At 29.5% G+C, this 27,395-nt stretch overlaps 1 protein-coding gene across 2 annotated transcripts; it reads left to right on the top strand.

Moving 5' to 3' along the window:
- The first annotated feature begins 709 nt into the window (after window positions 1-709).
- On the top strand, window positions 710-24,126 carry NijA (Ninjurin A). Of its 2 annotated transcripts, none has more exons than XM_065504369.1 (5): window positions 710-834; window positions 7,088-7,503; window positions 23,157-23,226; window positions 23,400-23,725; window positions 23,795-24,126. In XM_065504369.1, the coding sequence occupies exons 2-5, from the start codon at window positions 7,393-7,395 to the stop codon at window positions 23,972-23,974; spliced, it is 687 nt and encodes a 228-aa protein (XP_065360441.1). In that variant the 5' UTR covers window positions 710-834; window positions 7,088-7,392; the 3' UTR covers window positions 23,975-24,126. The 2 variants fall into 2 exon arrangements, with proteins under 2 accessions (XP_065360441.1, XP_065360440.1); XM_065504368.1 differs by having other exon boundaries at window positions 717-834; window positions 23,349-23,725.
- Window positions 24,127-27,395: the final 3,269 nt, after the last annotated feature.

Below are 27,395 nucleotides of genomic sequence, written 5' to 3'. Positions count from 1 at the left end.
TTTAAATCATATGCAAAAAAAGTTTTGAAATAGGTGACCTTAAACAATTATTTTTGTGAAGATAAAACTTGGAATGGACATTTTCTGGTTGAGTAGAAAATATTATAGACTAGACTATGAAGATTTGTCGTCATACTTATGCATGTGCGATATGTATTAGGCGGTGTCGAATCCTGATTTATATTTAAATGGATACCCTATATGTACAAACATGTATGTTAAATATTGGACTCGTATGTATGCTCCCTGAATACTAATCAGTGGTTTAAAATATAGTGGTTTCAATATTTGCTTTTAATTGTATTTTTTTTATTTTAAATATGCAAACATATGTACAGACATACCTACATACATATTTTGCATTATGAATATTTGGCACGCCACCTTCTCTTTAACAGAACACAAAAAGAATCGTAAAAGCAATTCTAGTTTTGTTTTGGACATTTACGAGTTCGTTACGCATTTGGTTACACTTCGATTTATTTCACCATTCAAAAGTTGGCCGGCTCTCTTCAAGTGAACGTGTTAAGCCATAAAAAGAAAAGAATAACATAATACATAGTACATACATATATATGCACACGAGTAATATAGTAAAAAAAACCTGTTCTTTATTAAAAAAAAAAACACAAAACTAAAAAATTAACCTAAATTTCATTACTCAACTTTGTAAAAATTAAAAAAAAATGGTTCATTTTATAATAATCAAAAATGTTAAAATAGATATTAGTCATTCTGTCGCCAATTTGTGATTGGGTCTCCTACGGGAAAATCCCCTGCATATGATTTTTTAACAGTAGTGATTTTTCTATGGTTAACAATGATGTGAAATTGGTATAATGATTAGTGTACAAGTAAATACATACATATTTACAAATATTATGTATGTTCTGTGTGTGTTTCATAATGTTTGCCTGAAAAGTACTATTTGTATTTAACTCCGGTTTATAAAAGTTGTTTGAAATTAAATTATGACGTATTTGATTTCCAAAAGTTTGCATTTTTATTTCTCAGATACACGAGTACTACATATATTATTTTTGGTATTTTTTTTACTGTTGTTGGCCTTTTGTTTATAATATACATTATATTCTGAGAAAATCACAGTGATTTTATTTTGTTGTATTTTACTCTCATTCTTACTATTGCTCTTTTAAATAAATTTTATGAGATTTTTAATCATAAATCCGCTGCGGATTGCCAGTATTGGGGATTTGTCCCCAAAGATGGGGATTTTGTAATGATTTTGGGGACAGAAAATTTCGTTTGGGGACTGGGGATTTTATTGGGGATATATTAAAATATTTCGGGGGTTTTATGGGGATAAATAATTTAGGATAGGTTTGTTTTTATTACCGGTAATAGCAATAAGTTAAAAATAATTTAACTTTATTTCATGTTTTTGAATTGAAAATGGAGATGTTTAAACATAATATGATACAATCTTTAAATCCAAATCAGTATCTCCAAAAAGTTTTCTAATTGTCGAATTTTATGTGCAGATCACAACAAAATTTAGATGGTAAAGTTAAATTGAATTTACAATAGGTTATTATCAAGTCGGTTTATGCAAAATCTTTGGTTAAAAAATATACCACTACTAATTTTCTACAAGATTTGAAAATTTTCTACGAGATGCAGAGGAAAAAAATGTTCAACCAATTGGAATGAATATTTTCAAAAGAATCTTTGACTAATTTACAAGAATTTGGGTTTGAAGGAACCTTCTTTATATTTTAACAAATAATTTGAAGTTTGGTTTTTGTGAAAATTTTAATAAAAACAATATTTGGGGATTTTTGGGGATATTTTTAATTTTGGTTGGGGACAGGCATCAAAAGTACCTGGCATCCCTGAATCCGCATGTTTTTGCTCTTGTATATTCTCAACGTTTTAGGGGGATTTTAAAACAGTGGTTCCCAAACACATTTTTTACACATTATGAACAAATTTAAATTTTTCATCGAATATAACTATAATAATCGTAGTAATCAAATATGTATCAATTTAATGGATTGACTTTAAAAATTAATTAACCAATATGTGAGTGACAAAAGGAAGAATAAATAACTTTAAACATAGTGCGACCATATAATACCCTACATCATACTTGCAAATTATGGACCGATCACAAAAAATTTAGAAGCATTTAGCAAATTTTATTTAAATTTCAAAATTTTTAAGACATAAAATTAGGCGACATAAATAAATGTCTTAAACATGTTGATAGCCAAATAAAAGGTCTGTTCATTTACATTCCCAGTAAATACTTGCAACGAGAGAATAAAATCAAAATTTACAAAATTACTCTCTTAAATTCTCAAAAATAGTATAAAGTAAATGAACGCTTTTCCAGTAACAATAGTTTTATACACACAATTTTCTTATTTTGCTCCTTTTAAAATGTAGAATACTCACATTTTCTTCAATTTAAATTTTTAAATTCTTTTTTTTTTAATTTTTTCACCACAAAAATAAATAAATAATAACACAAAACATATGAAATATAAGCTGCTAACAATTACGAGTTCAAAATAGGACTTGTAATCAGCGTTGCCACTCAAAAAATATTTTTCCTACCAAATTTCTAATTAAAAACTACCAAAGCCTACCAAAACCTACCAAATTTAAAATATTTGAGAAATGCTATATGAATTCGTTTCAAAATTAATAGTTAACTTAAAATTATATTATTGCTGCTATAAAATTATCCAGAGGAAGAATGATATTGAAGCAGAGATTAACAAATATTATTAGAAAATAAAAGTTTTGAGAGCCCTTTGGCATTTTTTGAACTCAACACTGCTAAATAAATACACATTTACCTGACTAAACTAAATATTTTAGAAAATGCTATCGTCATATTTTGCAAATATGTAGTTTTATTATTTTGGCTTAACATAAGTAGTTTTTTCGTTATTATTTTAATTATTTTGTTCTTATTATTTTAATATTTTTGTTCAGAAATATCGTAGCCTACCAAAATACGACAAATATCGGAACAAACCAACCAAACTACCAAAAGTCAATTTGTTAACTTCAAACTACCAATTTTGGTCCAATTGGACCAAAGCGGCAACGCTGCTTGTAATAGTTTTCAACGAGAGAACAGACTCTAAAATTTATACGCTCTTGATTTTTTCTCTATTTGCAAGTATTTTGAGTTAATGAACGCTTTTCCAGTAACAATTGTTACTAACTAGTAACAACTTTTAGTTATTGAACAAAGCTAAAATTTAACATGACTTCATATGAGGAGCCGCAGAACAAGAGATACTTTTTCGAATTTTTTACAAATTGATTTTTTGCCATTTTTATAATATTTGCGTTGAAATCTTCTAGAAAAAATCAATTTCCCAAAATTATTAAATTTTAAATTTTCATGGTTTTTGAGACCAGCATGAAAATATTTATTAAAACAGTAATAACACTGTTCATTTTTATTCATTGTACCAATTTTAATGTTATTTTAATATTTTCATTCTTAATAAATATTTTAATAGTTTGACGTCATGACTGAGGTCTCAATAGAAACCCAACAATCGCGACGTGAAGATATTGTCGACGGGTCGACAAGAATAGCATGAATATTTACATGGTCTGCTATTAGTCACATTGTCATAATGTCCTAATATATTATAATAGCTGTTGTTGTGTTTAAAACAAAAAAATGTATTATTTTATGACAAAACAATAAACATAGTTCAAATAGTGTTATTAGTTTAGAACTTTTTTGTTTGAAACACAACAAAATTTTGTTTAAACTATCATAATATATTAGGTCATTATGACAATATGACCAAATAGTAGACCGTGTGAATACCCCAATTTTTGTTTCATTGTAATACTAACAATTATTAGTTTTATCTTAAGATTATGTTTATATATTAAGAATAAATAAATTGGGAAAAAAATTAATTTGCATATAATTTGTTCTTAAAATATTTTAGGTACCCCTACCTACATATCAGTCCTTACCACCGAAGGGTTTCATTTTTAATAGTTGCGTGTATCATTAATTCAGCAATTGATTTGTGCTCGTACCATAAATTCAATCGACAAAATTCGATTGGCGACAAATTCGGTTGCAATAACGAATCTGTTTTCTCTGTGTATGAGTGTTTTGAATATACGCAAAGTTTTTTGAGTAAATATACACTTTTCTATATGAGTATCTTTGAATTAATTTAAGACTGTATTTAGAATTTTTTCAATATTTTTTTATTATATCGCAGTTCATTGTATCAAAATGGGATTTTTCAAAATTTGACTTTTTGGGTCAAAATAAAAACATCAGAATTCATTTTAGAGGTTTATTAATTTGATCCCTAGAGTACGATTTCCTTGTCACTAGGGCGATTTTTAAATCGACCCGCCCTAACGTACATATATTGAAAATATTACTGAAAACTGAATTTTTTATATTTTCTAAAACTAACATAAATAAAAAGTATGTATATTAGACCGTCTCAGTATTTATACTTTTTTCGAAATTCCTTCATGAACGTCGGTTTTCTTAATCTACTCTAAAAACCAAGAATTTTGGTGTATAACACTTAAATATGGATGAACGGGAAGTGGTCTCTCAAATCGTTTTTTTGTTTTTTTTAGGCAAAATGCATTTTTTCCAAAAAATTAAAAAATCCTGATTTAGTAATATGCTTCTAACTCAAGCAATTCTTAACGGATTTGAACGTAATTAAATGCATTAGAAAGCTAATTAAATTTTCTAAATGTTTCTTAAACCAACATTGCCATTTTGTTCGATGGTTTTTTATTCATAGCATTACAAATTCAGATTTTCAAATAAGAACTTAAAATTTTTTTTTAATTTTTGCTTACCTTTTCTTATATAAAAATTGAACGAGGTAAAATTTTTATATTCTGTAAATGCAGTATGGTAGGAAATTTTAAAATGAAGATTTTGATGTAAATAAAAGTAGCATTCGGTTAAGAAAAACTGCAGTTTTAGTTAAAATGATGAAATTACTAAAGTTGACTATTTGTAAATTTGCATCAATTTCATAAATACATTAATATAAAGTAAGAAGAGATTAATGTTGGTTTCTTATTTTTTAAAATTTGTTAAAATTTTACTTTGGTTGCAGTTTGGATGCATTTTGGGAAAATGCTAAAAAGACTTGAATCAAATCATTTTGCTCTCTGTTTTCCATCACTACACAATGGGGCAGAATCAAAATTTTTTGGAAATAAATCTGGCATTTCTAAACGGCTGGTCCGATCGGGATAAAATTTGACATGAGGGTAGCCAAGGAGTATTCGAGTTAAATGTTTATAAATGCTCTAGGGACGGCGCTATGGGGCTCAAAGTAGGTTACCATCGACTTGCTTTTTTTTGGGCGAAAAGGTGATTTAACTCTTTCTTTGTAAAAAAAAAACTTTCTTTAAGAACATATAACAATTTTTTGTGTTTCTATAAAGTATGTTTACGGAGAACATTTTGATATAAAAAAATATGTCCTATTTTTCGACTATGCTGTCCCTACGCCCTTCGTAATTTGACCTATTTTTTATCAAAATTTGGACCACATGTTCTATAATCCCAAAGCTGGGATCAGAACACGGAAAGCAGCCTTGGAAACCCCGATGTGTTCCCTATTTAACCATAAAGTATTTTCTCAGCCCCGATGGAAATGTGGGCCCTATTGGCAAAATTGTAAAAAATACCATTTTTGGGATTTTCGCTCCAATTTTTAGAAATTGTGGGATTCCCTTTAACCGTCCTTCAAAAATATTACTATTTTGAGAGCGGATGCCATTTCGTCCAACAAAAGTACAATTTTATCAAATTTGAAAAAATAAAAAACCAACATCAATCTCTTCTTACTTTATAATGAAATTGAAGCAAATTTACAAATAAACAACTTTAGTCGTTTCATCATTTCAACTAAAACTGCGATTTTTCTTAACAGAATGCTACTGTTATTTACATCAAAATCTTCATTTTAAAATTTCCTATCATACTGCATTCACAGAATATAAAAATTGTTCCTCGTTCAATTTTTAGAAAAGAAAAGGTAAGCAAAAATTAAAAAAAAATTATAAGTTTGTATTATAAAATCTGAATATGTAATGATATGAACAAAATGACAATGTTACTTTAAGAAACATTTATGAAATTTAATTAGCTTTCTAATGCACGTAATTAGGTTCAAATCCGTTGAGAAGAATTGCTTGAGTTAGAAGCAAATTACTAAATCAAGATTTTTTAATTTTTTGGAAAAAATGCATTTTGCCTAAAAAAACGAAAAGGCGATTTGAGAGACCACTTGCCGTTCATCCATATTTAAGTGTTATACGCCATAATTCTTGGTTTTTAGAGTAGATTAAGAAAATCGATGTTCATGAAGGAATTTCGAAAAAAAAATGAAAAGTGAGACGGTTTTTATTATAATTTAAAAACTTTATTTCTATTAATGCAAATTTAATATATTATTTTACTGTTATTTGGATGTCAGGGTTATTGTTAGTTCATATGTATAATGAAATTAATTTTTCTATAAACATCGAAGTTTTAAAGCTTTTTTAAGCTATTATATTCATTCCACAATTTGTATAACTCTGATTATAACTCTTCTTTAGTTATACATATGTAGTACGTTATATCTGAAGAACTACAGAAGTTCACTTCTCCAAACTCTGTTTAGGTTACTATGCAGCCGGAGAGAGAAATCTCTATATACTACTTGTTTGTATATACATATTGCATAAAATCGTTTCAACATAAATTTATAGCAGCTGGTTGGTATCAGACCCATTTTTAAATAAATATCTATATGTACATATGTATTCCTATGTATATATTATACCTATACATTACTTTTTATGAGTATTCATAACAACATATAAATTCTCACTGACTTAACTCAAAATCCGGGGAAGAAATTTCTGTGCTTTTTACCAATTCTATTGAGATTTGAATAATTGAATAAAAACGGTGGTTCCCACTATTTAAAATTTAATAGATATATTGAGAACAACTGCCTAAGAGAATTAACAAGTTAATGAGTAAATACATATTATCGCTTTGTTAAATGATCTTTATGCGATTCTCATGGACATTTAGTCTCAGCAATAAACACACAGCATCAACAATTCAGTTTGCAAAGATTGTTTATAACGTCAGTACGTTTCACGGTGCAGATACAAAAAATAGGCATTTAATTAAAACTAAAATATACAAAAAAGTATATAATAAATACCAAATAAAATACATACATATAAAACTAAGAAAAATTAAAAATTTTACAAAAACAATCGTGATAAAACCACTCAGCCAGTTAAAACTTTCGTGTGAAGAAAGTCCATAAATATTTTATAAATATTTTAGAGCAAACAATTCCCTCGAATTTTATATACTCAAATCAAATCATGACAGATCATCAAAACCAAATCATGGCAGATTATCAACACACAACTTTAGAAATGGACAACAACAATATAAGCCAAGAAATGGAAAATCTAACAGATAAAAATGATCATGTAAGTTATAAATTCTATTAATATTAAACTTATTCAATTATTGTTTTAATGATTAATACAAATAACGCTCGTAGTATTTATTAAAAGTTATTTAGTATTTATTAATATGTAAGTTTATTTTGCTGGATATTCCCAGTAATTCGCCAATTAAAAACTTATTTTCACGACAGCATTAAATTATTTTTATAAGTCATTTACTTTTAATAATCAAATGCTGATTTATGTATTTTATTAAATAACAACAATTCAATGATTTTTGCTTAAGAAATTTAACTAGATTGATAAGAATGCAATTTGAGTGTTAAGTATTATAGAAAAAGACACAGCCAAACTTTATATGTGTGACCTCTTGATAATGGAATTAATTTTATGATAACTTTTCGATTTAGCTTGATTCAAAGGAACTTTATCTGCAAATTGTTTCAAGTTTAAGAATAGTAAATACTGAAAGCCTTGTGATTATTATTTTTATTATCAAAACAGAGTCCTTCCTATTGGCTCTACTCAAGTCCATATATAATACTAATGATCTTTTTTTTTAACGACATAGTGTTCGGAAATCCGGCAGAAAACATTAGATTTTTGTTTATATACAAAAAGCAACAACAGACCAATAGAAAAAAGTCAAAATCGTACAATCTTCTTCTACCCTAACATTTTACCTCAAACATCTCAAAATAATAACAATGTCGTCACTTGAATTGAATTTAAATATTTGGTCAATTCACAAGGTCTCTTATCTATCAGTCATATTGTCATAATGTCCTAATATATCACGACTTGGCGGGTCGGCTTAACCGACTCTTAGGCATTCGGTTACGCAGGTCTCTGCTGGTTGGTTCCGATAACACAATAAACATAGCATACAGAGTAGTATTATTTTAGGTAATTTTTTGCAAAAATTGGTTTTTAAAATTTTCAAATCATTAAAAATTCTCATTACAACCGTGTTCCAGGCCACATGTATAGGAAAAAGCAAGAAGAATTTTCACCTTCTTTGGATTTATAAAAACTCAGACATGAACTTGAGATAAAGTTTAGATATTCCCATCGGCTGAAAAAAAATAAATTTGTTTAAAAAAGCATTTCCTAAACTGCAGTTTGAAATTTAAAAAAGTTTTTCTAAGATTTGGATTTTATTAAGGATTTATAAGAAAGTATAGCTAAAACTAAAATTTTGTCAATAATTTGTCAACATGCCATTATTTTATGATTTTGCTCAGTTTTAATAAAATAAATTCAGAATTTTATTACACAATCTATAGGTGAAATCGGGAAAAAGGGCAAAAGTTTCCAACGTGGTCGAAAGTCAAAAATATTTCAAAATTAACTCTTTTTATTTTTTTCGACACTTGAGAAATTAAATAAAGACGATTTTGAAAAGATTTTTTGAGAAATTTGAAATTAAACTATTTATGCATTTGTGATCTAAATTCGGACTTCAATCGCATTTCTAAACTTAGTGAAATACTTTTCTGAAGTTTCACAAAAATTAATTTTCAGTTAGTCGCAATCATTTTCAATCGAGACTAGTCGCAATGTATTAAATTGATAACAATAAAAGAAAGACGCGTTTGAAAATAATCTCTTCACTTTTTATTTCGAAAACAAAAAACCAATATTAAATTCAAAGTATTTAAAAGTATAATACAAATAAAATTGCAGTATAAATATATTTTTATCAAAATATAGCTAACAAATTAGGGTGTTTAAAAAAATTTACAATAAAAAAAAATGTTGCCTGTATCAACTAGATCAGTTGCGAGTAACTCACGGTTAAATATAAAATTCACTGCCAACATTTTGTGGGGATCGGCCCATTATTGACCATAAATTTCCTGTAAATGTTGGTATCGATATAAAATTCATATAAAATAAAATCACACTAAAAAATGTTCATTTATTTTTGGTATCGGGATAACATTTGGCTCAAATATGTTCATATAATCAAAAATCACATTATTCAAATTGTATGGGGATCCCCAACATAAATCTATAATAAATGTTGCCAACGATTTCAATACAAATATATTACATGTAATCGGAAACAGGACTATTATATTTTGGGGAATTGATTCGTAATTCAAATCTTATAAATATGGTAATGTGGTAAATGTACTTATTCGTACTGAATAAATTTCAGTACAAATAAGTAAGATTGTTACATTCGTCTGTGCCGAATCTTATATACCCACCAACAATAAAATATGGAAACCGAATGTTGTGCGTTTTGTATAAAAGGTTCTAACGATTTGGTTAGTTTTATATTTTTATTACTAATAAATCAGTGTCAGTGTCCTCTTTGCTAGATTCGGAAATAGATCTTATGTGGTAGCTATGGTCAATTAAGGACTGATCGCCAAAAATTCATACAACTGATCTGTGAAAAATGTTGGTTCGATATTGATATTTATAAGACATTTATGTAGATTAATGTGTTTTTCGGAATTGGTCATTTATGATCAGTTGTTGGCCTATCATCATAAAATTAGGTATGGCCATTTTTGAGCACATGAGAATTATTGACGTCGAATTTAAAACTGATTACGATATTTATAAGATATTTATGCGTATTTAAGTGATTTTCAGAAATGTACTTTATATGGGGACTATGGTGATATTTTTTACATGGAACTTATTTTTTAGCTGAATTTTGTATTGATACTGCTATTCTATAGGCATTCATGTATCATCGAGCCATATTTCGGGAAGAAATTCGTATGGGGGCTGAGAGAAATCATTGACCTAATCTAACCATTTTAACCAAAACGTGTCCTTTTATAATATAAATAAGCTAGATCGTCTTAGAGTTTTATGAGGTCCCTGAATATATATACTTTTTGGTTCTACGTCCAATATTACGATGTAATATAGACAGCTGTCACTAAATTTACTAGTCTTGAATATAGAAATAAATATCGTAGGGTCGACCATACTTTCGAATTTTAAATTTTTGCCGTGAGTCTTACAACATTAAAATAATTGTTGCCAATCATTTATTTTACTACTTCCAACAGTGTATTATACTTAAACAAACTAATTTATAATTTGTGTAAACAATTGTTTAAACAAATTTTTGTATACCAAAATTCATAGAATTTAGATACAAATGTTTGCGTAAGTAAACCTTTTAAAACTGCTAATTTATGCTGAATATATGGAGTGAGGAAATGTGAATAACTTGGCTATTTTTATTCGATTAATGTTTCATATTTGAAATAATGATTTTTAAACCAATTTTACAACATTTAGCCCCTTTATATTATTAAAGAAATGTTTTTAAGATTGAAAATTAAAGTTTTTTGTATACTTTTATTTTATTATCTGTACTAAATATGCAATTGGTGTACTATTCTATTTATACTTTCAGTAGTTTAATTGTTTTTGTCTTGTTCATTCCGGTTGCTGATATAAACCAAATATGCATTTATATATATTTCAAACATTTTTTCTGAGTGTAATTTATATTAACACATTGTGATAAGAATTTCTTAAGTCTTATTTTTATACCGCATTTCTGCAATTATAATTTAAAATTAAATAAAAAAATATTTCTCTGATAAAATGAAATATTAAAAAAAAACTATTTTAATTTAGATTCAATATAAAACCGACGGATTCTACATACTCGTATTGTAATGTATTTATGTTTAAAAGTAGGTCCCATAAAACGATTTGTATTTGTTGCACAAGTATTCGAAAACAATTTAATTCTGATCATGATTTGAAACTTAAAATCATGTATATGTATACTCGTATTGGATAAGGAAATATTCGTCATTTTAAAATATGAAGATGTAATGATTAACTCAACACAAATCATGTACAAACGAGATGACAAACACACAACACAGGCGTACTTACAACGTTATCAGATAAATATGTAGAAGGTCATTGTATAATTTTATTCATAACTACTCGTAAAATACCCAGCAGTGTTACAAGTAGGCCATGCATCCTTCACTGGCTGACACCAATTTATATATTTTGGGTCATTTAGCACTTATGTGTCCTTTGTAGTGCAGGGAGAAGTCAATTGAAGTCAACTGTCACTTTATTGTCTTTAAGTAATCTATAGTGTAGAAAGTAGTTATCTATTGGAGAGTAGATGGATGAAGGTTTATATACAAACAATCTGTTATTGGACTGACTATTTGAGGTCAATTTTCTACAACTGACTATGAGACCTACCAAAGACCTTAGTAAAAATGTCAATAGGATCGAGCACTTTTAGCCACGCCCACTTTTAGCGGAATAGAGTATAGTTTAATAATTTCTTATTGGTGTACATATATGGGGGATTTCATGTCAAGTGAACCAACTTTTGAAATCGATGTCTTCCGATCGGGATGAAATTTGCACCAAGGTTAGCTCTATTGGATAGTAACTCAGACACAATTTTTCAACAACATCGGTCGAGAACTCTCTGAGTTATAGGGGGTAAAATTTTGACAATTTGGTCAAACAGGGGTTTTTTCTTATCCATGTAACTTATTACCTATTGTTCTTAGCAAAATGTGTTCCAAATAGTATAGATAGCTATTTCTTCGATCTTTCGAAAAAAAATATTTAAAAAAAAAATAAAAAATTTTTAATATTTTTTTTCCGAAATCAAAAACTTTTTTGACTTTTTTTTAAAATACGCTATTTTTTTTTATTTTTTTTTTTTCTTAAAATAAAGTTTAGATATTTTCCTTGAACACCTACTTGGTCGCTTAGTGGGATGCGAGTGGGATATCTATCAAAATAAATATTTTGTAACTCAAAACATAAAATTTTTGACTTTTTTTGCAAAATCAAAAACTTTGTTGACTTTTTTTTTCAAAATGGACCCTTTTTTAATCTTTTTTTTTAGGTCAAACAAAAGCTTAGATATTATCCTTGAAGACCCTTTTGGTCGCTTAGTGGGATGCGAGTGGGATATCTATCAAAATAAATATTTTTTAACTCAAGACTTACAATTTTTGACTTTTTTTTTTGCAAATACGATTTTTTTTTCCAAATGGGCCCTTTTTTTAAAATTTTTTTTGTAGTCAAAAGAAAGCTTAGGTCCATTCCTTTAAGATATTTTTAGTCCCTTAGTGGGATGCGAGTAGGATATCTATCAAAATAAATATTTTGTAACGCAAGACATACAATTTTTTAATTTTTTTTTGCAAAATCAAAATTTTTTTCCAATATGGGCCCTTTTTTAATTTTTTTTTTTGCTCAAAAGAAAGCCTAGGTCCATTCCTTTAAGATATTTTTAGTCCCTTAGTGGGATGCGAGTGGGATATCTATCAAAATAAATATTTTGTAACGCAAGACATACAATTTTTTAATTTTTTTTTGCAAAATCGAAATTTTTTTCCAACATGGGACTTTTTTTTAAAAATTTTTTTTGCTCAAAAGAAAGCTTAGGTCTTTTCCTTTAAGACCTATTTTGTCACTTAGGAAGATGTGAGTAGGATATCTATTAAAATAAAAATGTTGTAACTCAAGACATTCAATTATTGACTTTTTTTTTGCAAATTCGAATTTTTTTTCAAAATGGGCCCTTTTTTAAAAATTTTTTTTTAGTCAAAAGATAGCTTAGGTCCATTCCTTTAAGATATTTTAGGTCCCTTAGTGGGATACGAGTGGGATATCTATCAAAATAAATATTTTGTAACTCAAGATATACAATTTTTGATTTTTTGGCAAAATCAAAAACTTTTTTGACTTTTTTTTAAAATGGGCCCTTTTTGTAATTTTTTTTTTGCTATAAAGAAAGCTTAGGCCTATTCCTATTCCTTAAGATGGTTTTGATCGCTTAGTGGGATGCGAGTGGGATATATATCAAAATAAATGTTTTGTAACTCAAGACATACAATTTTTGTGTTAAAACATTTATTTTGATAGATATCCCACTCGCATCCCACTAAGGGACTAAAAATATCTTAAAGGAATGGACCTAGGCTTTCTTTTGAGCAAAAAAAAAAATTAAAAAAGGGCCCATATTGGAAAAAAATTTTGATTTTGCAAAAAAAAATTAAAAAATTGTATGTCTTGCGTTACAAAATATTTATTTTGATAGATATCCCACTCGCATCCCACTAAGGGACTAAAAATATCTTAAAGGAATGGACCTAAGCTTTCTTTTGACTACAAAAAAAATTTTAAAAAAAGGGCCCATTTGGAAAAAAAATCGTATTTGCAAAAAAAAAAGTCAAAAATTGTAAGTCTTGAGTTAAAAAATATTTATTTTGATAGATATCCCACTCGCATCCCACTAAGCGACCAAAAGGGTCTTCAAGGATAATATCTAAGCTTTTGTTTGACCTAAAAAAAAAGATTAAAAAAGGGTCCATTTTGAAAAAAAAAGTCAACAAAGTTTTTGATTTTGCAAAAAAAGTCAAAAATTTTATGTTTTGAGTTACAAAATATTTATTTTGATAGATATCCCACTCGCATCCCACTAAGCGACCAAGTAGGTGTTCAAGGAAAATATCTAAACTTTATTTTAAGAAAAAAAAAAAAAAAATAAAAAAAAATTGCGTATTTTAAAAAAAAGTCAAAAAAGTTTTTGATTTCGGAAAAAAAATATTAAAAATTTTTTATTTTTTTTTTAAATATTTTTTTTCGAAAGATCGAAGAAATAGCTATCTATACTATTTGGAACACATTTTGCTAAGAACAATAGGTAATAAGTTACATGGATAAGAAAAAACCCCTGTTTGACCAAATTGTCAAAATTTTACCCCCTATAACTCAGAGAGTTCTCGACCGATGTTGTTGAAAAATTGTGTCTGAGTTACTATCCAATAGAGCTAACCTTGGTGCAAATTTCATCCCGATCGGAAGACATCGATTTCAAAAGTTGGTTCACTTGACATGAAATCCCCCATATGTATAATGATTTTTAAATTGTTTGGTAACAATTTTAAGTCGATCCGCACAAACATGTCGGTGGGCTGTTCATCATCAACAAATACACAGTGTTTTAGAAACTTTTTTTTTGATATAATTCGGTATCTCGGGAACTATTGGAGATATTGTTACGAAATATCACACTGTTGACTTTTCGAGTTGATTTCCAATTTTTGGCCTTCTTAAGGGTAATGGAGGCCAGTGCGTGATCCCTCAAATTTGGTCACATCGGGTCTTAAATATTTTTAAAAAAATCGACAAAAATCCGTTTATGATCCGACTGGTGTCGATCAACAAAAAAGCTCCATATATGTAAAAGCTCCATATAATAATTGATTTTATATGTGGTAAACAGTCTCCGACTAGCATTCAACGAGTACACTCCTATATTTTCTGTGAATTGTTTAAGCGCATCGCGATCAGTGCATTTCTTTTAAATAATAAAGACAAAAATCAATTGTTATTTCTTTTATCTTAACAAGTGCTTAATTATAAAGTTAAATTCTTTGTTTTCATCGTGTTAAGTATTCATAATGGCCCCTGGGCCCCCCCTCTTAGGGGATAACCGGTTTGCTTTGCTAGCCGACCGCAGTCCCCAAAGCAAACGAAAAAAGAGAAATAGAGGAGAGTCTCCTATTGACTTTCCCTCTCTTCCCCCACTAGCCCCAAAAACCTACAATCCAAAATACATAGTTGTTGCTGCATTAGATGACAAAAAACCTTTATCTGATTACTCCTGTTTCGCTATTCATAGAGCACTACACCTTATAAGTAAAGAGATTGTGTCCATCACTCAATTAAGAGATGGCAATTTACTCTTGTTAGTCAAAGATAAATTAACAGCTAATAAGTTTCTTTCAGCTAAAGAATTGTTTGGTATATGTCCTATTGTTTGTAAACTACACGAACAACTAAATTTTACCAAAGGAACCATTTTTGCACCATTTCTTTCGAAAATCCCTTCAAAAGAAATCATAGAGGAACTGAATTCTCAGGGTATAGTCGATATTTACAAATACGAAAAATTGGTAGAGGGAAAAAAAATTCCTTCAGGAGTAATTCTTTTAACATTTGACTTATACCATCTCCCAGAATCAATTAACATATCATGGTACAAAGTAAAAGTGCGGGAATACATTCCAAATCCAATGAGATGTAAAAACTGTCAAATGCTAGGGCATACAATGAAACGGTGTAAAAACTCTCCATCGTGTGTTAACTGCAACCTTCCCCCCCATTCCCCAAACGATTGTACTCGTGTATTTTGTGCAAATTGTGCAGAAGACCACCCCGCATCATCAAACCAATGTAAAAAGTTCATCCAACAAAAAGAGATTCTCAAAATAAAAACAACACAAAAATGTTCATTGCGTGATGCTATTACAATTCACAAAGAAAAATCAAATACCTTAGTTTCATCCACCTCCTACTCCGCAGTTACCGCCAATAACACCATTTCTACCTCTACCAATTCAAAAACAACAACTAACATTTTATCCCATAACTCTAATATACAAATAATTGAAAAACCAACAGAAAACCTCTCCACTTTACGCTCAACGCATATAAAAAATCTCACTACTGAGTTTAATAAAACAATCGATAAAATAAAACAAAATTCCACAATAAACGAACAAAAATCAACAATAAACAAAGTGCAAACAAATGACAAACAATCCGATCCAACAACAAACAAAGCACTATTCTCTTGTAATTTAGCTACCAACAAAAACATATATTTATCTCCACTAAAATCAATTGATCTCTCAGAGAGCAGTTCTAACTCAGTAACTCCCGTAGAACAAATACAATTTATGACAACTGACGATGATGCATCGTCAGATTAATTGCCATAAATCTCTTTAAAAGTAAAAGGCAATCAACAAAATCAATAATCAATACATACTTACATATATAATTCTCTTAATTTCATATGGTTATAAATATTCTGCAGTGGAATATCCGAGGATTTACTAATAACTACACTGACCTACAAATATTAATATCGGAAAGAAAACCTGACATAATATGTTTGCAAGAAACGAAATGTAGAAACGGCTTTACTCCGTTTATACCCAGGGAGTATTTTGGGTATTTTTTCAATCCCAATTTGACTTCCAAACAGGGCACAGCCATACTCATAAAAAAAAACATACCGCATACTGAAATAAACACCAACCCCTCACTAAACCTAGTTGGCCTTCAAATAAAAACTAGCATATCTTTTGCAATTTTTTCTTTTTATTCCCCTCCAATTGACTCGTTACCCATATCTGACTTATCGAACATTATTGCGAACACAAACACACCAGTTATAATAACTGGTGACTTTAATGCTTGGAGCCCTGTATGGGGATCCCCAAATTCAAACAATAAAGGCACAGCGATTGAAAATTTCCTAATAAACTCAAATCTTTCGGTTCTTAACGACGGGTCCCCAACACATTTTAGTACTCACAGTACTTTTTCTCATATTGATCTCACAATTTCATCTCTATCAATAATCCCAATGTGTAGATGGCAAGTTATAGATAATCTTCATAATAGTGACCATTTTCCTATTATGACACAAGTTCAAACCAACTCCCAACAGCTTCAGGCAAAGGTACCTAAATTTAACACCAAAAAGGCCAATTGGGACGCTTACCAAAACAAAATTCGTCAATTTAATCAAAATTTTAATACTTCCCTCAACGTGAATAGAGAGGCTGCCTCCATAAGGAAAATAATTAAGCTTTCCGCAAACGAAAGCATCCCTATATCATCTAATAGGAAAAGGACAAAAACCGTTCCTTGGTGGTCCCATGACCTCCAACTGCTTAGAAATAAAAAACAGGATTCTTGGAGAGAATTTCGTCGTAATATGTCTACAGATAACCTTTTAATTTACAAGAAAAATAACGCTATTTTTAACCGGGCAAAAAAACTAGCAAAAATTAATTCATTTGAAGAGTTTACAAACAACCTAAATCCAACAGCATCTTCAGCAACTCTGTGGCAAAATATAAGAAAATTAACAGGAAACTATATTCCCCATACCATTTCATCTATTTCTTTTAACAGTAACATTATAACGGCAGCCAACGAAATATCTGAAATTTTTGCTAAATATTGGTCCGACGCATCCAAAGACTCCAATTTTTCCAATTCTTTTAAATCCAAGAAATCAGAAATACTTTCTTCTTTAGCTACAACATCACGTTCCTCTCGATCTATAGATATAGAGTTACCTTTCAAAATTCAGGAATTAACATACAGCTTAAAAACATCCAAAGGAAAAACCCCAGGGCTGGATAAAATATCCTATCCTATGATCAAAATGGTACCAGATTTCTTCAAATATCGAATTTTAAACCTGTATAACAATATATTTGATTCGGGGATAATCCCCCAATTTTTTAAAACAGCCTCGGTGATTACTATACACAAAAGTAACAAACCAATAGACAATATAGATTCATATCGACCTATCTCTCTACTCCCATGCATTGCTAAACTACTTGAAAAAATGATTTCTCGGCGTCTAATGTGGTTTATCAAGAAACACAAACTCTTGTCACCTAACCAAACTGGCTTCCAACCTGGTCTTAGCACCACTGATGCCCTTTTATACCTTGACCATATAATATGCAAAAATCGATCAACCAAAAAACACACCTCTATACTCTCCATTGACTTTATTAAAGCATTTGACAGAATAGGAATTCACGTTGTACTCCAGAAACTATCAAAATGGGCAATTGGACCAAAAATGTTTAATTTCATTAAATCTTTCCTTACTAATAGAAAATTTTCTGTTCGTGTCAATGATACGTTTTCAAATATATTCCCCCTTGATAACGGCATTCCACAAGGATCTCCGCTATCGGTAACTTTATTTATCATTGCCTTCGACGACTTAAGTCGTCTTCTAAACATAGATAAAAGAGTCGACCACTGCATTTATGCTGATGATCTCTATATTATAGCAAATGAACAGAAAAATGACAAAATTGCACAAATATTTCAGGAAATTTTACTTAAAATTAACAATTGGTCAACAACTTCAGGTGCAGATATTTCGTTTGAAAAAACAAATCATCTGCATGTCTGCAGTAAACGTAACTGTAATGAAATAAACATCATTTTCAACAATTTTTCTATTAAAAATGTAAACCATTGTAAAATTCTAGGTCTTAATATTGATTATAAATATAACTTTAAGAATCATTGTAATTATTTAAAAAAAGATTTAACTAGTAGATTAAACATTATTAAGTACTTATCATCAACTAAGAGCCAAATGCATACAAACAGTTTGCTAAGATTAGTGAAAGCCATTATATTGTCAAAAATTGATTATGGTTTAGTCATTTACAATAAGACTACCAAAACAACATTCAAAACAGTGGAAAATATCCTAAACGCAGCCATTAGAACCAGTCTGAGGGCATTTCGTACGACCCCGATCAGAAACATGCAAGCAGAAGGTGGCTTTGAACCTCTCCGTGTTCATGCCAACAAACTTTTACACCGTCTACTGCACAAAATTAGTTGCCCCAACTCATCACTTCTTCTCAAACATGTTAAATTGTTTAAAAAGAGAAAAACAACGCTTAAGTACCCATCAACTCTATGCAACATTATTAAAACTGCAAAAAAGCTCAACATAAGCGATTATTCACCACCGTTGGAATTTCATCCTCCGTGGATGCTAGAAACCAACAATTTTTTAAAAGACCTACAAAGCTTCAACAAAGACAATACATCTCCTTTAATCTTCAGATCGTTATTCAAAGAATTGTTCAGCAAATACAGCAAGAACAACTGGCACTTCATTTTCACAGACGGATCCAAGACTACGAATCATGTAGGTTTTGCCATAACTGATGAAGCTGGAATTACGCAAAAAGCGGGAATATTACCCCAAGTAACAACTATATTTGAAGCTGAAGCCATAGCAATAATTGAAGCCTTAAAGCTAGGCGAAAACTCCTGTAGTAAATATATTATCTGCACAGATAGCCGTTCGGTATTTGACGCTACTTTAAATCAAAATAATAAAAATGAATTAATTATTTCTATACAACAGCAAATAATAAAAATGAAAAATAAGATTAAGCTACTATGGATTCCAAGCCACATCGGTATCACAGGCAATGAGGCAGCAGACCTAGCTGCAAAGTCAGTATACCTGCAACCCACATACTTATTTGTACCTAAATGTAAACAATTTTTAAACAGATGTGCTACCACAAAACTTAATATGTCTTTAGAACGCAAATGGAACAAATACAATCACCCATACAAAATCGTCAATCCTACAAAACAACCTATATTTCTACCAACATCAACCAACTGCTTACAAAATAAATGTTTCACAAGGCTACGTCTAACACATACACGACTGACCCACCAACATTTGATGAACAAAACTGCACAACCAGTATGCACCTTCTGTAACTCCTCACCTTTAACAGTTTTTCACATCTTAGTTGACTGCCCGGTCTTAACCAACTTACGTGTATCCATTTGCAAATCCTCTAACATTGTCGATTTATTAAAATGTCCATCCAATAACAACATTAACAGAGTCTTTGAATTTTTAAAAAAACTTTCTTTACATAACCATATTTAATCTTGTAATACCTAGTCTAATTATCTTAATATGTAAATATCCTAGTTTAAGAACACACCTAATTAATAAATTCTAAGCCGATAGCCATTGTTGCTAGTGCTTTTAGCTTTAAGATTTGTTGTAATTTTAATTATAATAAATATGAAAATAAAATAAAAAAAAAAAAATATGTGGTAAAAATTTGGTGAAATTCTACTTTCACAAAGTGGGTCAAAAGATCAATTGAAATATTACTTTTGTTCTAGATGTCTACTAACCATAAGCGTAACTAGACTATTATTCTGGGGTGCCCAAGTGCCCTTCCCAAATAGTAAAAATAAACAATTTTGTTTATTAAAAAAAATAATTTCTTATTAAAACAAAACTAAAATATCACAAAAATTCATTTTCAATATTTAAAACTGCTAATTTATTTTACAAAATATTTTTATAATTTTCAATAAATTTGCAAAACATTTTTGTAATTAATAATGAATTCATCGGCGCCATCCAAATCAAATTTAAAGAAATTGTTAACAGCTTTATGTAATGGAACGTTTTGGAATCGGTATTCGATATTAAAAATTATGCTATCTATTACTGGATTATATATATTTAACTTCCAATAATCAACTGAAGGAATAGAATCCGGCAAATCCAGATTTTAGCTTTTACCTAATGTTGATTCTATATAAAAATCTTCAAGATCACTCTTAATTGCAGCGTAATTTTTAATTACTGACTTACAATTTTTATATCTACAACTCCATCTAGTTGTGCAAAGGCTGTTTATTTTGAAGAGATTGGCTTAGGCTTTTTAAATCATTATTATTTTCTGGTTTCGAAAAGTGAGTGCATAAAGCCTCTATGCTAAAAATGTTTGCGCTGATGATATGTGTGAACACGAATCCACAATAACTAAGTTTAGCCTGTCGGATAAACAATGAACTAAAATGTCTTGCGGATATGACTCCTTTATTTTAGCTTGTAAACCGTTTTAAAAACCAAACATAACATGTGCTCCGTTGTACGATTGGCATTGGAATATTTTTAATTTTTGGGTTCCAAAAACCCCATGATTATTGTCCTAGGGCACTGAAATCTCTTAACTGAACAATCTACAAATCGAAAAAATCTTTAGTCGCAATGTATCAAATTGATATTGAAGAAAGGCGCGTTTGAAAATAATCTCTTCACTTTTTATTTCGAAAACATAAAAACGATATTAAATTCAAAGTATTTAAAAGATTAATAAAAAACAAGTAAGAGTGCTACATTCGGCTATGCCGAATCTTATATACCCTTCACCTCTGTTGTGGATGCATTATTATTTTTTATAATTAGTATATAGGTATGTATGTACATTGCCCACTTTCAGCGTACAGCATCCTAAATTTATCAAGAACACAAAAACAACAACAACGCCAAACGAAACAGAACACCAAAAGAAAAAACAAAAACAAAATACGCAAGGCAATAAAACCAACACACATCCAAACATACGTTTAATTGTATAAAAAACAACAACAACGCCAAAAGAAACAAAACACAAAAGAAAAACAAAATACGCAAAGCATGCACATTCAAACATACGATTTGTTGATTTTTTGTCAAAAAAAACCAACACACATCCAAACATACGTTTAATTGTATAAAAAACAACAACAACGCCAAAAGAAACAAAACACAAAAAAAAAACAAAATACGCAAAGCTTGCACATCCAACCATACGTTTTGTTGTTTTTTTGTCAAAGCATGCAATACATTGTGTTTTTTGATGAAATTTTCAGAGGTTGTCTCGGATTTTTGCTCATATCTCCGTTATTTATGGACGGATTTTGCTGATTTTAAATAGCAAAATTCTCGAAAGTATGTCTGACAGAATTGTTGAAGATTTGGATCCCGGAGATATCTGGGGCCTTCAGAAAATTGATTTCAACAGACAGACGGACAGACAGACAGACGGACATGGCTTAATCGACTCCGCTATCTATAAGGATCCAGAATATATATACTTTATAGGGTCGGAAATGAAAAATGTAGAAATTACAAACGGAATGACAAACTTATATATACCCTTCTCACGAAGCTGAAGGGTATAAAAAGCAGTAAAAATATATTTTTATCTTAAAATTTAGAGTGTTTCAAAAAATTTTACAATAAAAATAGTTTTGCCTGTATCAATTAGATCAATTGCGAGTAACGTATCAACCATATATATGGTTACAGATAACAAGTATATGTTTGTGACAACAATTTATATGATGAAGGACTTACCATGTTGCTCTCGGCTTTTAGGTATCATAATCTGAAAACAGCATATTATGATAAAATTGTACATCATAAATATGGTTGTCACAAACATATACTTATTTACTGTAACCATATATATGATTGATACAATCATGTGAATCGTAAATTAACCATATTATGGTCACCACAATCATGTAAATAGTTACTGTGACTATAATATTGTTATAAAACTTGTAACACTATTTAAATGGTTACAGTAAACATGCACAACTATATTTTTTCTCCGCGGGTATGTAGGGACAACTGAATCCCTGCTTAGAACATGCACTTGATAAAATAAATAGTCGCGAAGCTATTAATGTATGTAACTAGTGGTCATCCTAATTGATAACTAAAACCACTAGTTCAGGACAGTCACCCAGATCTGCTGGCTACATACATAGAGTAAACAAATATGAGTGCCGACTCTAGAGTTGATGTTTAAATATAATTATTCATCATACATTAGATTCCAGAAATTAAATACTTCATTAAAATGATTTTTCTGAGAATTTTAGAGTATTTCCAGTTTCCTACGTCCAGTGAAAACACCATTTAACTAATATTATAGATATATGTATATTATAAAATTAAAAAGTATTTGGCGAGTAGTGTGTTTAATGACCGAATTAAATATAATTAATGAGTTTAGTTCCAGTAATTTAATTAATCAAAATATACATTTTAATTTTATTAACACAGTAAAAAAGTCTACTAGGAAATTTTCAATAGATTTTCCTATAATATATAGATAAAAATTGGTTGGCAATACAATGAAATCTTTTCCAAATATTTAACTTAAAGTATTATTAACTTTGAAATTCTATATGTACAATTCTATACATATTATTAATAATATTTTTGTTTGTTCTTGTAGCTACATGAATTGTATCCAACTTCAGACATTGATGATATTGATGGTCGCATACCACGTATTCCGAAAGCAGGTAAGAAACATTGTTAAAACATTTGATTGTTTTATGATGCTAGCTAGTTCCCTATTCCACTGCCTTTTACTTATTATTTTTTATTATTTTGCTTAACTTCCCAATGTAATCGCTAAATCCAGTCCCTGAAACTGACGACGATGATGAATATGATGATCGTCCGTTTTCTATAGGTCCACGCATGGGTGTCGACGATGGTTTACTACCAACCGATGAGCACGGTGTTATAGGAAATCATCATCCTGTAAAGCCGCCCTCTAGGCGTCCCAGTTTTGCATTTCCGGTTTCTGCTCCTGGTTTTGTGAATATTAATGGAGTCGAAACCGCCATTCCTGATATAAATGCTTATCAACATAAAAAAACATTGGCGCAAGGAATGATGGATTTGGCCTTATTGTCTGCCAATGCCAATCAATTGCGTTACGTGCTGGAGTCCTACCAACGGCATCCGTACTATTATCCCAGTTTAGTTTTTATTTCCTTGAGTATAATTTTTCAAGTAAGTCATTCCTAATACCTATAAACGTATATATTGTTATTCAAAACCATTTGTATGTTTTAATTTTAGATTGCAGTCGGAGTTGGTTTGATACTCAATAGTAAATATGATGTTAAAGATGAAAAGGAGATTTGTCGTGCAAATAAAATCAATAATTATACAGTTATTGGTATTTTCATAATTACAGTGGTAAATGTTTTTATATCCGCTTTTGGTGTAGCCGATCCCCAATCGGAAAAGAACACATAGAATTCTCAAATAATTTATTATTAATTAATAACAAATAATTTAAGTTGAGTAGTTTTTAAGTATGTTTAATTTTCACATTACTTACGTATATACACATATTTGTAATACCCTTTTTTAAATCCCAACGAATAAAATTATTTTTTTATATTAAATGTTTATTAATTAAAAATTAAATATTACGTCCTAACTAATACCCGATCGAGTGTAATCAGGACCACTTCTGGTATTTTGAATAGGACACTGCGTTCAGCTGCAATATTGAGAAACTAATATTTTTCCAAAATGCAATCGCAAGAGAAATAATTCAAAAGTTATTAATTATATTTAAACCAAAGATACAATCAACTTCTTTTGTAAACTAGTTCCTAGCGTGACAATTTCAAACAAAAACTACTGATGACAGAACTAGTTCTAGAACTGTTTCTAAGAATGTGTGTTTTCTCCGTAAAGCTTCTGTTTAACTAGTTTCGAGAGTGACAATATCAAACAAAAATCACTGACGAAAGAATTAATTCCTAAGAATGAGTGATAGTTGCGCAACGATTCTTTAGAGCCTGTTCTAGAGTTTAAAATTTCAAACATATATCATTGATCACAACTCCAAACTAGAACGAATATCAGCTACAGAAGTTTTCGCTTAATTGCTTTAGCCGCTTAATTGAACAAAAAGAAAAGAATGCAAAATGTTCCGCTTAATTTTCAAACAAAAATGTCGATAGTTCGAAAAGTCCACTTTTTAAAAATCACAAAAAAGTCGAAAAGTCGACTCTTTGCTGGAACTATGTATATAACCTGTATATAAAAGTGTAACGTTACTGACTGGTTCGCACAGCCCAAATGCCTAAAACTAGATGCATATAATTCAAACTGTAGGTTCCTCTCTCCCAATATACACACAGCCTCAAAAGTGAGTAAACACCACAAATTATTTGATTTTTTTTAAGATAATGAAAATCCTAAAATCTATCCATCGATTAAAATTTAAAAGTTTCGGTTTGTTGGAGATTGGGCTGAATAATAGATTCGGTTCTAAAAAAAAAGATTTTCATGATCTTAAACAAATCAAAAAATTCACTGGTGTTTACTCACTTTTGAGGCTGTGTGTATATGTATCTTAGTGAATCTATAAACGGGTTAATTTGGTAATCTTATATATTCTAAACTAATACAGATACAAACAAAATTTAAAATGGATCAACTACAAATTAGGTTTTTATAAATCGCAAAACATGGTGTTAATTTATTTATCCTCAATTTATGTAACCATAAATGGTCCTTAATTTATGGCTAATAAAACCTACTACATATTTAATAAATAGAAGGGATTTTTCGAAATTCATACCTTTTAGGGAAGGTAAAACCAGTATTTAAGAATCCTATGTATCTATTAATCTAATAAACATAGAAATAAATTTCAAATCGTATTCTTTACTTATCACAAAGTACCAAATATAAATTTGGTATATTTTGTATTTATTTTTGGTCCTTTTTTCATATAATATGGTTTTCTATAAATTTACATGCACATTGGGATGACAACCGATTTGGGGTTGCTTTTCTGGTCAAGGATTTGGGACAATTCATAAAATTTATGGGATTATGGATCAGTTCATGTACCGTGATATATTAAAAGATATAAAGTTGACTTATGCCAGTGAACAGATGCCACTTATAGGGAACTTCCAACAGGATAACGATCCTAAGCACACCTCCAAAGTTTGTAAGACTTCGCTACAGAGCAATAAAATTCAAGTTATTCATTGGACTCCTCAAACTCCGAATATCAATCCTTTTGAGATCTTGAGGGATATTGTTAATATGAAAATAAAACGTGAAAATTGCCGAAATAAGGATCGGAAATGTTCACGATTTATTTCAAGCCTGGAAAGGAATATTGCATTTGTTTTATATTATATCCTTAAAATATTTTTTAGATTTTAAGTTACCTCTTATAGAAAGATTAACTTTAAAAGTATTTGTTTATGAATAATAAATATATTACCAAATTCAAATGACATACATATAATCGAAATATAAAACTTTGTTTTTATAAAAGAAAATATAATATGAAACAAATTCACTGAGCGGGTGCTTCAGTTATGGCAGTTAATTTGTGATATTTTTTTTTATTAGTGGTATTCACAATGTAGAGTACTTGGCCTGGTAATGTAGTAAAAGTGCACAATATCAACAAAATACATTAGAAATTGAAATGTTTGTCAATAAATAGCTTTTCTGCAATTTTACTAGCCCAAGTACTCTACATTGTGAATACCGCTATTGTTTTTATAATGAAATACTACGATTTGTAGTAATGTCTATCACAAAACCGTATTTTAACTCATATTACGATTAGTACGAAAATTAGTATCGTGTATACCCAGCATAAGAAAAACGTTTATAGTTTTTATTAAACTTATCATAAAATGTTCATACTTTAAAATATGATGATTCTCTATCGATAATTCTACTGTATTCCAAAAAAGCAACTTTTGAGAAACCCGTTTTTCGTGTTTCTTTATGTTTTAAGCTTAGTACTCTGTTCAAAATTTCGTGCGAAATGCTGTCAAACTACATATAAAATATTTTGAATTATTTTATGTACGATAACGGAAATTGGAAAAAACGAATAATCCTGGTAAACTACACCATTTCCAATTGTATTTCAAAAGTTTCTAATTGTTCTATATGTTTTTAATTTATATGTGAATGTTGCAACCAAAGTATACCAAGTAGTCCGACACTCTATTTTTTAAAATTACTCTCTTACATATATGGGTACGGTGTGAATTCAACACCTTTGTGAGAGAATTTAACACTTCAAAATACTAGAAATTTTAACTTTGATTTTCCGACTAAATATATACCGAGCCAATTTATTACATTTCTACACTAGTTTCGAGATTGGTTTTAATCGAAACAGAACAGCGGCCTAAAAGGCCTAAAACCGAAACCGACAATTATTCTTCGGTTTTTACTTTTAATATATTTTCAGTAGAAAAATTAAAAATTTAGAAATGAAAAACAAACTTTTTCATCCAAAGATTCATCCAAGTATTTCCAGACAATTAAAATTCAATTTGTTTAATTAAAAAAAAATCCAAAGTGTTATTAACAAAGACTTAGTTATTTTCAAATATCCAATAATAGTATGGAGAACTGGCTGACCCGGTGCGTTTCGCCACCCCAATTAGAGGAAAGAAATAGTACTAGTAAGTCTCCCTTTGTGAATTAATAATAATTCAGGATAACATGTTAATGTGGATTCTAGCTCATTCGAAACGTATTATTTGAATGAGTACCATAAATACCCACACTTTGTATTCCCACTCAGCACCATGAAGCCTAATTTCATATTTATGGGCCCATTATTATTGAAAATGCAAAAGAAATGTACCACTAAAGTCACCATTTACTAATT

Source organism: Calliphora vicina, chromosome 3, assembly GCF_958450345.1.
Source record: "Calliphora vicina chromosome 3, idCalVici1.1, whole genome shotgun sequence".
NCBI lineage: Eukaryota > Metazoa > Arthropoda > Insecta > Diptera > Calliphoridae > Calliphora > Calliphora vicina.
The sequence above is the reverse complement of the archived record's forward strand: the minus strand, read 5'-3'. Positions and strand labels throughout refer to the sequence as shown.

What these genes read in the sequence shown, in the direction of transcription:
- NijA (XM_065504368.1), top strand. Translation starts at nt 7,393, where the DNA reads ATGACAGATCATCAAAACCAAATCATGGCAGATTATCAACACACAACT. An exon ending in TAACAGATAAAAATGATCAT is followed by an intron (nt 7,504 to 23,156) that starts GTAAGTTATAAA and finishes TTGTTCTTGTAG; the next exon opens with CTACATGAATTGTATCCAAC. An exon ending in ACCACGTATTCCGAAAGCAG is followed by an intron (nt 23,227 to 23,348) that starts GTAAGAAACATT and finishes CGCTAAATCCAG; the next exon opens with TCCCTGAAACTGACGACGAT.